Source organism: Gopherus evgoodei, chromosome 2 (assembly GCF_007399415.2).
Source record: "Gopherus evgoodei ecotype Sinaloan lineage chromosome 2, rGopEvg1_v1.p, whole genome shotgun sequence".
In the NCBI taxonomy this organism is placed as follows: domain Eukaryota; kingdom Metazoa; phylum Chordata; order Testudines; family Testudinidae; genus Gopherus; species Gopherus evgoodei.
Window position 1 is genome coordinate 6,690,883 of NC_044323.1, and position 15,001 is coordinate 6,705,883.

General features: G+C 44.2%; 1 protein-coding gene across 23 annotated transcripts in view; it reads left to right on the forward strand.

Moving 5' to 3' along the window:
* Positions 1–15,001, forward strand: part of OBSCN (obscurin, cytoskeletal calmodulin and titin-interacting RhoGEF) — a 305,008-nt gene that overhangs the window by 38,705 nt on the left and 251,302 nt on the right. For all 23 annotated transcript variants that reach the window (XM_030549887.1, XM_030549891.1, XM_030549889.1 and 20 more), the window contains exons 5-8: positions 4,648–4,950; positions 5,787–6,053; positions 7,624–7,899; positions 12,717–12,989. In XM_030549887.1, coding sequence (XP_030405747.1) covers positions 4,648–4,950; positions 5,787–6,053; positions 7,624–7,899; positions 12,717–12,989 — 1,119 coding nt within the window. The remainder of the gene's footprint in view (positions 1–4,647; positions 4,951–5,786; positions 6,054–7,623; positions 7,900–12,716; positions 12,990–15,001) is intronic.

Sequence of the window (15,001 nt, forward strand, 5' to 3'; positions counted from 1 at the left end):
TCCTGCCCCGCTTGCCCCCACCTGCCAATGAGGAGAGGGGCCTAAATCCAGACTGCAGTTTGTCCCTGAAGCCAGGGGCTAGACTAGAGACTGCAGTTGGCCGCTGAGGCAAGTGGAGGGACTGAGGGCTGACTGTTCCCCAAAATGGGGGAGACAGTGGGCTGGGGCAAAGCAAGAGGGCCATGTCCTGAAGAGAACACCATGGTCCAGGAGTGACGCGGGGCCAGGTGATGGAGACGGTGGAGGAAGTGGAAGTAACGGCGACTGAGACACCGCTAGTAAAAGGTGGTGGTCCAAGAGAGCTATTTCCCAGCATGGCCAGCAGGAGGCACTGTGGCCCTGGGTCTGCACCGCTACAGGCAGTAATTCAGAACTAGAGCAGGGGACTTCTCTCCATTTAAAGATGCAGTACACAGATAGCAAATCACACAGGCAACCTACAGTGCCTTTGTTTGTGTTCATTGTTTAAAGAGCTCTGTAAATGTGCCAAGTGCTTAAAAAACTCTATTCCCCAAAAGCTTAGGTGGTTCTCTGAGTGGTATCTGCCCAGTCCCACCTGTGGGACTGGCACCTCCTGGCTACTGAATCTTTTAGAGGTCACTGCCCATTGAGTTGCTTGTCCCCCTGTCCTCCTCCCCCTGCAGAGAATTGTGACGGTATAAAAGGAATGGGGGGAGTAGCCTGGAGCCTCTAAAGAAGTGGGGAAGGTGGGCAGGGAGTGTGAATATGCAATGGTGATGCTCTCTGAGAACAGCTCCAGGTGAGCAGAGCTGGGCAGAGAATGTTTCCTGAGGGATTTCAAGATTTCAAAATTAATTTTTGTCCAATTTGGAATAAAAATTGAAAATTTGAGGTTGGTTTTAAAGAGGGATTTGGAGGGGAAAAGGGATGGTGCTTTGTTCTTTCCGAGCAGTTAGCCCGACCTTATTATCTCCACTTTACACACAATTCTCTACAGAGAAGTATTTAAAAAGTTGGGAAGTTCAGACTCTAGTTGTGGAACTAGACAGTCACCCATTCCCATGATCACTGATGGCATGTCATTCATTAAACACCCAAGCAGAGGTGCTGGAACAATTTGTTTAGTGGGGCTGCTGAGAGCCATTGAACCAAACAGGATCAGTCCCATCATTAGCACTGTAACAGTTACTGAGCTGTTTATCAGTATCTGGCAAAGCACACTATATCCCATGACCTGCAAGCAAAGCTTTACTGTAATGGATTGACTCTGGTGCTCACATTATTAAATTGTAGCTGGTTAACCATGGAGATGAAAACTTTTAAGAAGCTGCCCTCCCACAAGCATATCTCTCGCTATTAAATATTAAGTTAAATATATAACAGTAAGGCCCAACAATCTGATTTGAGTAGCTTAGGTGTTGTTCTGAACCCAAGATGAATGTTAAAGTAGTAGGAACTTTGACCTAGGTGGTTTGATCGTCGATAACCCAACGGGTAGTGTGCCAGTGTATCATATAACACTGGAATATATATTTATGTCACTAAGGAGGAAGAGTGGATCATGCCAAGGTTTCCTATTTTTACACTTCATGTGCTACCATGCTGAAGTGTTCTGTTAGCAAAGTGCCATGTTAGCTACTTGAAAATCCCACAGACTGTGTTCACATTTTTCTCACTGAGCCCTACTGGGGTTGTATTGGCGGTTTCTTAGCCCTCATTAAAAGAATAATGCACCTCTCGCATTCTCCAAGGATTGTGCTTTAAAAATCATATTATTATTACACTCAATTCATGGATGAGTAAACAGAGGCACTGGGTAGATTATGAGACTTGCCCAAAGTTACTCAGTAAATCAGTGACAGATGTGGGAATCGAACATATCAAACAATGCCAACCCCTGCTCTTGCCACTAGGAAATGCTGCCTCTCAGAAGGTATTTAGCCCCTAAAGTAGTGAACAATACTGATCAGACTTTGGCCTTTTCCAGAGACTTCAGGACTTACCCAAGGAAGTTTTAAACATAAGGCTAAGTCTACACTGTGGGGGGAGTCAACCTAAGATACGCAACTTCAGCTATGCGAATAATGTAGCTGAAGTTGACGTATCTTAGGTCTATTTACTTGGCTGTGAGGACGGTGGCGAGTCGACCGCTGCTGCTCTCCCGTCGACTCCACTTCTGCCTCTTGTGTGCGATAGAGTTCTGGAGTCGATGGCAGAGTGACCGGGGATTGATTTTATCACATCTACACTAGATACTAGATCCCCAAAAGATCGATCACCACCCGCCAATGCGGCAGGTAGCATAGACATACTCTAAGTCTTGGATAGCCTGCTGTACACAAATAGTTGCAGAAGTAGAAAGCTATAGATGGGATTCCATAGATGGCCTGACAGAGCATCAAAAGAAAAACTCAGGCTCCCGGGAAGCTGGGGTTCATTTGAGGGAACTGATTTCATTTCTTTTTTTTAATTCTTCGGGATTATTCCACACACAAGGCTCTGGCTGTCCATACATTACTAAACAAATGTATGGCTTAGAAATCACAGCGGAAGGCACAAACAGCAAGTAACCGACTCTCGGGAGCTCATGTTACAAAGGGCCATGTGGGTGAGGATGCCATGATGTGCTGAGATTGGTATATCACTGGCTGTCAGAGACAGGACAGAGGAAAGATTCTTAAATGGTATTTCACTTCAGAGCTAGGCCAAGCATGTGTGACCAGTGACAGACCAGCGCAAACACTGTGATCCTGAAGACACGGCATTATTCATTCATTTTCTCTGTCTCAGGCTTATCTGTCCCATCTCTGTAGTGTTAATGTCTGAGGTTGGCCAAATTAAATGAAAGGGCCAGATCCACTGCTGGGATAAATGGTACTGGAGTTAGTGGAGTGATGCCAGTTTACAGCAGTTGAAAATCTGGGCTAAATTTTAGTTTTGTTAGTGGATCAGGTTCTAGGTAAGTAATATTGCTCTGTGCAAGGGAGTGATCAGGCCCTCATCATAGGTTGCTCTGTGTGGCATAGATCTATATTATGCACAGGATAGGGTGACCAGATAGCAAATGTGAAAAATCGGGATGGGGGTGGGGGGTAATAGGAGCCTATATAAGAAAAAGACGCAAAAATGAGGACTGTCCCTATCAAATCAGGATATCTGGTCACCTTACCAGAGGATGCTCTACCACTGCTGTCTGCTGGAGGTGCTGACACACCAGTAATATCAGCAACTCTCTGATATTCGTACAAATCACTTCCCTTCAGGTACGGCTTTTTGGTAGTGTAGCAGCATGGTATATACAAAGGGCAAAATTCTGCTCTTGTTCCAGAGCAATTGTGGGGATGTTGCTGGTGTTACCCTGGATTTACATCTGTGAAGCGGAGAGGGGAATTTGGCCCATTGTGTTTTGAATGTCCTCATGGAGTCATTCTAATTATAGTACTGCTTAATACAACAAACTGTCCATTAAACTACACTGCCCAGTATCTCTACAGGAAGTTGTCTGTCTGTATTTGGCACGGAAAAATTAAACGTGATGAATTGTGAACAACAAACTTCAAGGTCTTTATGTTAGGGAGCTCCCCAAGGCCATCTCCAATTTGTGTACAATATACCAACCATCTCCTTCAGTGAAGGAATCTTCTGGAGTTCCCAGCATGCTCAGCAGCCATCTGGTAGTACTGGACCTACCAGGGCCGGCTTTAGGCCGATTTGCCCGATTCCCCTGAATCGGGCCCCGCGCTGGCAGCTTTTTAATTTTTACTAACCCGGCGGCGGTCCGAGTCTTTGGTGGCATTTCAGCGGGTCCTTCGGCGGGCACTGCCTGCAGACCCCTGTTACTTTAAAGGAATTGCTTAAATGTAGGGAGGGAAGTGCTGGAAGAACGGTTTGATTTAAGCAATGTTCACACCTTCTGAAGAATACCAATTAAGATGTATCTCACCAGGATAACAGTGTGTAGTGATACCAAAGAGGTGATCTATTATTCTAGCTGAGCATTAATGAAATAAAATAAGTTAAACCAGCTCCATCTAAGCTAGTTACATGGTCAGTATTGGTCTGTGTGTAGGGGTCAATAGTAACTTGTGTACATGTGTGAAAAGGTCAATGGTAGTTTGTGTGTGTCCTTGGGGAATGGACTCAGTGGTGTGTGTTGGGTCTGTGATGTTTTGTGTGTGAGAGAGAAAAAGGGCACAGTCGGTGGACACCAGTGATACTGTGTGTGCATGTGTGTAGGGTCCATGATAGTGGAGGTATGTGGGAAAGCAGACGGTGAAAGATGTGTGTAGTTATAGGGATTATTGGTATTGTGTGTGTGGGTCTAATGGTAGCGTTTGTTAGAGGTGTCAGTTCTTTAGAGTACTGAGTGGTGTTTTGCGTATGCTGTGTGTGTGGATGGTCAGTAGCGTTGTGTGGGGCTAGTGATTATTTAGAGAGACATTAGCATTGTGTGTGTACATGGTTGGGGGGATGATATTGTTTGAGGTTGTGTTTTTCTTCATACTCCTTGCTTGTCCATCTCAGATTAAGACTGTTGAAACAATCTGTGTATTGATGTCATCAAAGGAGTATGAGTGCTAATCCGAATCCTGATAGCTCTAGCGTACAGGTTCCAGCATGTCTGTCATGTGCTGTGGTATTTTCATTCCATAATGTGGTTCTCTCTGTGTTTTTATCACACTTCAGCTCCAAGAAAACCCCCCTCTCATCCCCCATCTGACCCCGTGGTGAAAAATAAAACAGAAACCTCAGTGACGCTTGCCTGGTCCCCTCCCAAAATGGAGCAACTCATTCTCATCGACGGCTACCTGGTGGAACGTAAGAAACTGACTGGCTTTACCTGGATGAGATGCCACCAGTCTCACATCCCCATCACAGAGTTCACAGTGAGCGATCTGGCAGAAGAGGCAGACTACCAGTTTCGAGTGTCTGCAGTCAACAACTATGGGCAGAGCTCTTACCTAGAGTTCCCAGGAACCCTGCATCTTGGTGAGCCACACAAAGGGATTTAGACCACTCAGTTGACTAACAATATGGCCGTGATCTTGCAAGTCCTTGCCATGTGCATAGCAAAGCAATGCAAGGTGGCTGTGCTCGAGGATGCCTGTGAGCGGGGCTATGCATTGAGCTCCTGCAAGGTTAAGTGCTAGGCGCAGGGAGCTCTGCATTGAATCTCAAGCTCTTGCTGTCTAGAATGCAGAGCTGTAGCTGAAGAGACACGATCTTAAAGGCACTCTTGAGCAGGTCAGTGAGCCAACTAGCTATGTGTTCCTGTCTTAGACCTCAGTTGCGCTGCTAGATGGGGTTTATGTGATGATTGTGCAGTCACACTTATGCAGACAGGATCAGGTTCCCTGGTGCTCCCTGCTCCATTCGGTCACTTTTTAACCTTACAATTCTATGGAGAAATTTGGGGATTGGGTTTTATTTCTGGGCTGCTGGGTTCTCTGCTAGAGGGTTGCTGTTTGTCTATGATCTATTGTATTGAGTATTTGTTTGAAGTGGTGAGGTGGATCTGATAGGTACCTCTTGCTATTATTTTATGACTCTATGGGCTATGTAAGTAAAATATGCCCAGCATTCTACCTTGCAGGAACCAAGCCCTAACTCTGTACCCTAACACCACTGATCTCCTGCTGTAGAAGTCAAATCCTGTAGCTCTTCCACAGGCAAAATGCCCACTGCCTTCAATGGCTGCAAATGTTGTGGGATTTTGGTCTATTATCTTCAGTTTCCTTTTTCTCTCCCTAAGAGTTCTGAGCATAGTAGGCAACTCTTCACAGATTTATAAAGCTTCAGATTTATGTTTTGCTCTTCTCTGACAGAACCAGCATTGGCTGTGAAAACTCCCCTGGCCGATGTTGAAGCTATTGCAGGAGGTGATGCTACCTTTATTGTTGACCTCACGACCGATTGTTCTGGCACCTGGTACCTTAATGGCAAAGCCATACAAAGCAGTGAAATATACATCATTCGGAGAACCAAAACTACCCACCTCCTCACCATAAAAAATGTCACTAAGAATGACGATGGAGCAGAGGTGAAATTTGTTGCCAAGAACGTTGAAACCAGTACCAAGATGAAAGTAAAAGGTAATTACTTTGATCTCATCCATTTCTTCCTTCAGTCAAGGGAGGCAGGGTGGTCTTGTGGTTAGAAAGGGACTTGAGTGTTGAAGCTCCTAGGCTCTATTGCCTGCTCCTTTGCTGGTTTGATATGCGACCTTAGACAAGTAACCTAAGCTTTCAGAGCCAGATTCTGATACCTGAGTAGTACCTCACTGACTCTCTAGGGGCATGACTTGAGGAGTAAGGGAATATTCAGTGTTTTTAAGAGCATCAGAATGTGACCTTGAGTTGCCTAAGGTTCCCTCTCTGTGAAATGAGGATAATAACATTTACCTGTTTCACAAGGCAAAGCTTAATGAACATGGGTAAAGGGCTTGTTGATCCTTGGATGAGAAATCTCTGTGGAAGAATGTTTAAAGTATTAATGATTAGAAGGGAGCACACAGCTGACTGGGTGCCTCATACAATGCAAATATTGATGGTGAAATTCATTGCAATGCAGAAGTAACTTCCTAAACATTTAACCCCCCATGTAAGCCCTTCCATGGGGGCATAAATGGGGTTCAAATGTTTGTACAGCCTTGAGAAGGGGCAGTTTCACCCTGAGGACATTTGACCTCTAATTTGTTGTGTGTGATTGTTCTGACAAATGACAAAAATGTTTTAAAAATAACAATAATAATAAAAAGAGATGTTGGAACTTTAATGTTAGGTGGAGTGCAGGGGTCGGGAGAGTCTGGGTTTTCCAGGAGCAAAGGCAGAGTTTCACATAGTGGCTTGTTAAGTTAAAACCTGAACCCATTCATTGGGCCACCCTAGCAGAATGGTGGCTTAGCAAGGAGAATCAATGGCATGTGGTGGGACCCTTGGTTTGAGGATTGTGTTCCTGCCCTTATGGAAAACAAAACTTGGCAGGTTCCGATTTTAGCTCTGCTGCAGAATATACCGTGCTTGCCGGATGCTAAGATGGGGTGACGGGCAGTAAGTGAGGTGACCTCATTTCCAGCACTTGCACCTTAGAGGAAAAGATGGACATAGGGGAACTGAGGCCAAAAGGTGGGAAAATATTCACCTGGGGGGAAAATGATACTCTTATTTACACATTCTGACTCTTACTGAACTCTCCTGGATTTCTTCTCGTCTTAGGTGTGAACAGGGTTGAGCCAACCAAGAGTTTCTTCTGTGATTGGTTTAATATCCCAGCCGACAGGGAGAGGCACTGGCTGCTTTAGTGTCTAAAGGGAATTCAAGTTGCCTATGGAAGACTTCCATTGAGGAGAAAGGTTTAAAACCACAGCTTCAGTGCTCAGAGATACATATGTAATTGATTATGAGATTTTGGAGATAGCATCATATATGGTGCTCTACAAGGCATAAAAGTCAATAGGACAGATTCTTATCTCATAGACACCAGTGTAAATTCAGATCGAGTCCACTGAAGTAAGTGGAGTTGCTCTGTATTTACACTGGAGTGAGACCAAGTTCTGGACCCAGGTTCGTTCTGAGGGGAGCTTGCAACTTAATGCAGACATATATGATAGGTGAGATAGTATGATATAATAGCTTTCTTTCTTTCTTTCTTTCTCCTTCCCAGCTGCTCCAGTAAGAATCACCAACAAGAGTGGAGATATAGAAAAGGTCTCTGCTCGGCTGCGTGAGGAGGCACAGCTTTGGGCGGAGCTTTCAGACGCGGCTGCTGCCGTGAAGTGGATGAAGAATGGGAAGGAAATCCAGGCCAGTCCAAAATACGAATTGAAAACAGCAGAGAAGAAACGCATCCTGAAAATTCACAGCCTCACAGAAGAGGATGCTGGCATTTATGAATGTGTCTGTGAAGGGGATGAAATAGTCTATCAGCTCTCAGTGAAAGGTGCATGAGTTGACTTTGCTGGGCTGTTTCTGGTAAATGGCCTGCTCCCAGCCAGTGTGGTCTTTATGTGACAGAAAGGGAGCTCATGGAAGTTAGTGACACCCAGCGCTCCAAAAGGAAGCGGAAGTACCTCCCTAGAAAGCGGTGGTGTGTGTGAGGTGAAGAGTATTTGGAAGCTGACACCAGACCCTGAGCTCTATCAGTAGTAAAGGCTCTGCCGTATCATCCATCCTGCTTCATGTCCCGGAAAGCGGATGAGAATGTCAATTGGAGCTTGGTGTCGTTGAGTGAGCCTGGGCTGTAGGAAAGGGAAATATGGTCTTGTGGTTAAGAAGTCAGAGAGGAGATCAGGAGACATAGGCTCTATTCCTGCCAGGGACACAGATTCACTGTGTGGCTTTGGTCCAGTCACTTAGGGTATGTCTATACAGTCATAAATCACTCACTGCTTGCCTGTGTCAGCTGACCTGGGCTAGCAGGGCTTGGAGTGTAGATGCTTGGGCTGGAACCTGGTCTCTGAAAACTGGTGAGAGGGGAGGGTCCCAGAGGCTGGGCTCCAAATTGAGCTTGAATGTCTACACTGCAGTTTTATAGCCCCACAGCCTGAGCCCCGCAAGCCCGAGTCAGCTGACATGGGCCAGCCATGAGTGTTTTACTGCAGTGTAGACATACCCTCAGGGACTGATTCAACTTTAGTTAAAGTAAATGGAGTAAGGCCCTCTGGGACTCAGTGTTTGCTCTCACTACCTGGAGGATAAGAACAGGTGTGGGGAGCTGTAAGGCTTGATCCTTTAGTGTTTGTAAAGCACTCAGATGGAAGGCACAAGAGAAAGGCAAAGTCTCATAATTGTTTATTATTTGATGTTTGCCAAGCTTTGTACAGATAAGGAAAGTTCAACTTGTCTTCACTTGGTGTCACACAGCTTCTATTGTCCCTCAGCTCATGGTAATCCCCTTCTGCGTTCCTTCCTGTGGTTTTCTTCCTGTTCATTTAACAGGCATGTTGGCTACGTGCCTGTTAAAATCGGTACTGTCCCGATATTTGGGTGGTTGTCCCAAGACTGGTTGGGATGCAATTTGTCCTGATATTTCACTCCACTGGCAGCACTGTTTTTGTTGTTGTTGTTGTTGTTGTTTTTGCTCTTCTGGTGCGCCCTCCCCCATGTGTCCCGATATTTTCTTCATCTCATCAGGTCACCCTAAGTGCTTACAAACCTTCAGCCTCCTCAGGGAAGCTTAAGGCTCAGTCAGCCTGTCAATGGGAGTGTTTCCACTGACTTCTATGGGAGCTGAAGCTGGCTTGAAAGGGCCAAATTATCCTCTGATTACTCTGGCTGGATTTTCATCCAGTTGTCTAATAAGGTGGGCCATATAAAACCTGGTACAGAGCTACTATTTTCTAGTCAGCACTGGTGAGGCCTCAGCTGGAGTGCTGTACTGTGTTCCTGTTTAGTTTAAAGAAGATGTGAACAAACTGGAAGGAGGCCAAAGGAAAGCAACTATAGTAAGAGGTTTGGAAAGCTTGGCCTACAAGGAAAGGTTGAAAGAACTGGCTATGTTTAGCTTAGAGAAGAGAAGGCTGAGGGGGATCATGACAACAGTGTTCAAATACGTGAGAAGTTGTTGTAAAGCAGACAATGTTCAATTGTTCTCTGTGTCTCTGAAGGGTAGGACAAGAAGTAATTGTCTTCATTTGCAGCAAGGGAGAGTCAGTTTAGATATAAGGAAAAACTATCTAATAACAATGATAGTTCTGCACTGGAACAGGTTACCAAGCGAGGCTGTGGAATCCTCGTCACTGGAAATTTTTCGGAACAGGTTAGACAAACAACTGGCAGGGATGGTGTAGGTTTACTTGATCCTGCCACAGTGCAGGGGGCTGGACTAGTTGACCTCTTGATGTTCCTTCCAGCCCTACACTTCTATGATTCTATATTGTAGCCTGTTGTCAGACCAAAACCAGGAGTTATATTACTCAAAGGTAACATGGCAGGGATAGGGCATTTGGCATACTGCAGCTCTTACCTGGCCAAAACTCTTGTTGATTCCAGTGAGGGTTTTGCCTAAGAAAGGACAGCAAGACTGTGCCTTCAATGCATTTGCCTCAGACCTGGCCTTCCTCCTTTTCTCTGAGGATGATTGTGTGAGGAGCTGACTGTAGGAGCTGGAGAAGGATAAGTTAGCTGTGTTTGTGGCGGGGGGTCAGAGGGTTAAGAGAGGGGAAAGAATCTTGACTGTTTTGATGGTGTATGTGGAGCAGTTTACACAGCTATTATTGATAGTGCAATCCTTTTTCTTTCATCATCCCATACTGAGGTCCAAATTCTGCGCTTAGGTTTTCACACCAGGCTCTGATTTCAGTAAATATAAGTCTGTACATATCCCATAAGATGATTTGGTCTCTAACCCTGAGAATATGCAGAGCAGTGATCTGTGCAGGGTCCTATATTAAGCACAGTAACACAAATAGAGACCTAGCCATCTTTCTCCCAACCTATGATTGGCTCCTCCTAACTGTGTATATCTCCTAACTGTGACACCCCCTCCCCTTTGTCAGCATTTTCTGGCCTGTACCTCCTTCAGCCTGTGATTCCTTGCCTTTCCACCAATCCACCCACCTGTACTTGCCTGTGAGTCTGCAGGCTCTGTTAACTCTCATTTGCCCATGGGAGGAAGCAACATACATAACTGATACGTGAATGCTCACTTGCTAGATTCTTCAGAGAGCAAACACAGAACAGGCATGAACACACGTGAAAAGAATTCATTAAAAAATTCAGCTATTTGTGGAGAGCTTTTTTCTGGCTACAGCTGGCTGCAGAATGATTTAATTCTCATAAATCTCTCTGTCCCTGCCTGTCTCTCAGTATATTGTTTTTCATTCTGTCAGATCTGCCCATCGCTTTATATTGGATTAGCTGGAAGATATTCACAAATATTTTCACCTAAATGTAGCTTTCAAACGAGAGATCTGTGTTAATGTTTTATTGGTGCTGCATTGAGGGAGTTGCATATGAAACTCCCACTGTACTCGTGCTTTGGCTGCAAATGTATCCTCTTTAGCATCTTTTTGGTTGCCGTAGTTATTCTTTTTTTACCCAGAGCAGTCTTTACATCAGAGGCTAGTGACTGAATGGAGTCCTGTAAGAGAAGATAGAACAGCTAACATACCTCCCCACCTTTGTCAGCCATTCTCCCATTTGTCCGTTTAGTCACTTCTTGTGTGTCGTCTAAATCCTAGATTGTGAGAGCTTTGGGACAGGGACTGTCTTTGTTTTATTTGTTTGTGCAGTTCCTTAGTATGATTGGCCTTGATCCCTGTTAGGGGTCCTTAAATGCTACTGCAGTACAAATCACCATGAATCAAATTTTCATCATTGTTTAATCAAGTTTTTTAAGATTGTTTCTATCGGGAATCCCTCCTTACTATTGGGCTGCCCAGATCTCAAAGCATCAACTCCGCTCCTGAGCTAAAGGAGAATTCCCATTAGTTATAACTGACAGCACCACTAATGTTCCCTTCCAAGCTTGTGGAGAGATTGGAAGTGGCATTCTCAGCTTCTTGGCTCCCAGACCGAAAGGGTCGATAGCTATTTTCGGTAGGGATGATTAGTAACCTGGATAGTAGAGGTTGGGCTTCTGTCCAGTGGTGATGTGAAAGAAGCTCTGCACACTCATCTCTGCTAGAAAGAACAATGATTTAAAAAAAAAAAAAGAACATTGGCAGTATCGTAAAAAGAGAGTTGAATTTATTTACAGTGTATCAAGCACTTCAGTGCCTAGCAATTCAGTATTGGTTTCCCCTGCATATAAGAGCCCAGCAACTGTATAAAAATTGTTCAGATTTTTTTCCCTTTGAATTAAGGGTAAAAACATATCTATGTATACTTCTGTCAGAGTAGTTTTGATCATACTGGACCAACAAGCAGATTTAAACTTTTGCTGTACTTTTTTTAAATGACATGACAGAATTTTAGGACATTAATTCCCTTACTTGGAATAAATGGTATTATGTCGTTAGGCGCATATTTTGAGTTAATAATTATTGCTACAGTTGTGTATTTGGATCTATACGTTGAATGGGGTGAGGTTATACTGGTGAATTGATTATTCCACTACAAATTACTGTAACACTGGGTTATTTTAAGTCTTTTGTGTTCTAGTTAGTTTCCTGTAAGGAACATCTTTTCATTTTTAGAGGGTGTTGGTAATTCTATAGATTTATAGTGCAATACAACTCAGATTACCCAGATTACATTTAAATATCTTGTAAGGTCCCATCTAGATAAATACAGTAATTTAATAAGCCTCAGTGTTTCCCCTAATATTTGTTCATTCTCTCTTCTTCTCTTTCTTCCATTCTTTCCTTCCTGCCTCATTAAGATTATTTTGCAAGTTATCATCTTGGATGATAACTGAAAATCACCCGCTGTTGAAACATGAAATTCTTATTCAAAACCCAAATGTACAGTACATTCTAAGGCAGCCTTTACTCACACGAACTGTCCTCGTTCACCTGATTAGTTCCTTTGACAAGTGGAACTGCTTGCCCAAATAGAGCATATGACAAAGGCTTCCCGGATCAGGTCCTAAAATAACAACGTGAGGTAATTAGCCAAAATCAGGAATCCAGGAGCAACCTACTAGATCCTAAGTGTGGGGGCGATGGCCAGGATGAGCTCTCGAGGTCCCTTCTAGCCCTCCTTTTCTATGATTCTGTGATTCCTAATTCAAGAGTATGTAGCTGGCTGCATGGGTAGATGAACTGACAATATGGACACAGTTCCTTACTAGTGCCATTTGCCATTTTGTTTCAGCCCTCGTGCACTTCACAAACAAAGAGAAAGCTGGCGATGTTCTCATCACCACCTCTGGAAAACAGGCCGAGTTTGTTTCTGAGACCTCTGAAGCCAATGTCATGGTGCAGTGGTACAAAGATGGCAAAGAAATCAGACACACAAAGAAATTCACCTTGGAGGATAACGGAAAGCTGCACAAACTCATCGCCTCAGCTGTAACGAAAGAAGATGAGGGAACGTACATGTGCAAAGTTGGAGAGGACACTCTAGTTTTCAATTTAAAGGTCTCAGGTGAGTTCATGAGGCAAGTGTGAGCAGGGCTTATGTTGTGTACTGAAGTCCTGGCTCATCAAACAGGAACATCATCACTTAGATTGTAAACTCATTGAGACAGAGGCTGCCATCTTTATGTGTGTACAGCACCTAGCACAGTGAGGCCCTGATCTCTAGGCACGTCTGCAATACACATAAACAACAATAATAGTAATATTCAGGTCACTAATGGAATGACTAGAGATGGGCCCAAGCCAAAACCTCAGTCTAAACACCCCAGACTTTGGACAGGTTTGCATCTGGATCTGGGTCTGAATCTTGTAGTTCGGTCCCATCTAGAGCACATTGCCTCAACAATTTACACTCCCTTTGAGCTCCCTCCTGCAAGAGGGGGTTTGAGAGTCATGGGCTACCTTCTGAGAAAGCCTTGGTGCCCAGTTACACTTGAGTTCTGCTCTCCTGTGGAACGTTTGTGGTCTCAGAGCTCGAATCATTCCTTTAGTAGCTTGACCTATCCCAGAAATAGAGTGCATGCCCCTCATGCCAAATGAGGGGGAGTCCTGGAACTGATGTATTCCAGTCCAGAGCTGGACAGGGGATGGATCACTTGATGATGACCTGTTCTGTTCATTCCCTCTGGGGCACCTGGCATTGGCCACTGTCGGTAGACAGGATACTGGGCTAGATGGACCTTTTGTCTGACTCAGTATTGCCTTTTTATGTTCAGAGCTAATGGTATTGAGGATACATCATAAAAAATGCTCTGTGAAATCCAGCCGACTCCATACACAGGGATCGGTGGGAAGTTTTTCTGGATTTGTTTCACTGGATTTTGCTTTGAGTTTCATCAAATGATTCCAAAATCTCAAAACTTGAAACTACCAAGTTTCATTTGGTCATGGTCAAAACTACTGAATTTCACATTGTTTCCACCAGAACTTGTAGCTGGCTCAAGCAAACTGGACCCATGTCTACCAAAAGATTTGGAAACCTCAGTGAACTTTTTGGCAAGTGGGCTGAGTTTCAAGCTCCTAAGAAAACTCTAAACCAAGCAGGTTTCACGTTTCAGAATAAAAAATGTCCAGAGTGCTAATCAGAAGCACTGCTAGGCATTGGGTCAGAAGTAAGACTGGGAAATAAGCTACCTTTGTAGTAGTGAATGTTCGCCATAAACCTTTAATGCCCAGACTCCAATGAAGCTATTATTCCATCATCAAATAGTTCTTGTAAAAATAGATTACTCCCAATGATTGATAAGTTTTGTCAGAAATGTTTGTTCCTTGGTGCTGTAGAAATGGTTGGCAAAGGTCTTAGTTGTCCTTGAGATACTTGGCAACCGAAAGCAACAGGTGCTGCAGAAGAATATGCAATGTTAAACCAAGGTTACTTATCACTGACAGCCATCAACGTACTCCGCAGCAGGCTAGCCTGTTTGAGTGCGTGGTGTGAAATACGTGTTATGCTCACTTTTGCTTGTTAGCATGAGCAATGGGATGTTTCATACATTTGTTCCCAGATTAATCTACGAGGTGCTTATCTCTATGCAGCTCAGTGCCCCATGGGGGGGAGGGATAGCTCAATGGTTTGAGCATTGGCCTGTTAAACCCAGGGTTGTGAGTTCAGCCCTTGAGGGGGCCGCTTGGGGATCTGGGACACAATCAGTACTGGGTCCTGCTAGTGAAGGTAGGGGGCTGGACTCAATGACCTCTCAGGGTCCCTTCCAGTTCTAGGAGATTGGTATATCTCCATATTTAAAAAAAATATAATTTTAACTTATGTCATCTTCACTTTAATGTTAACTTTTGCAAATGCATTCTGGGCAAAAAACCCCAAAACAACAGCCCTCACTGTAGTAACCCCTAACCTGAATCATTAACAGGATTTGAACTGTAACCTTCAGTGCCAACGTACAGGCCTTCACTATTTGAGATAAAGGAAAATGCCACTAAATGCACACAGCAGTAGGTTTTTATTATTTGCATGGACTGGCTTCTTCTTTTCTCAAGACTAAACATGTCCAATTTTTAATC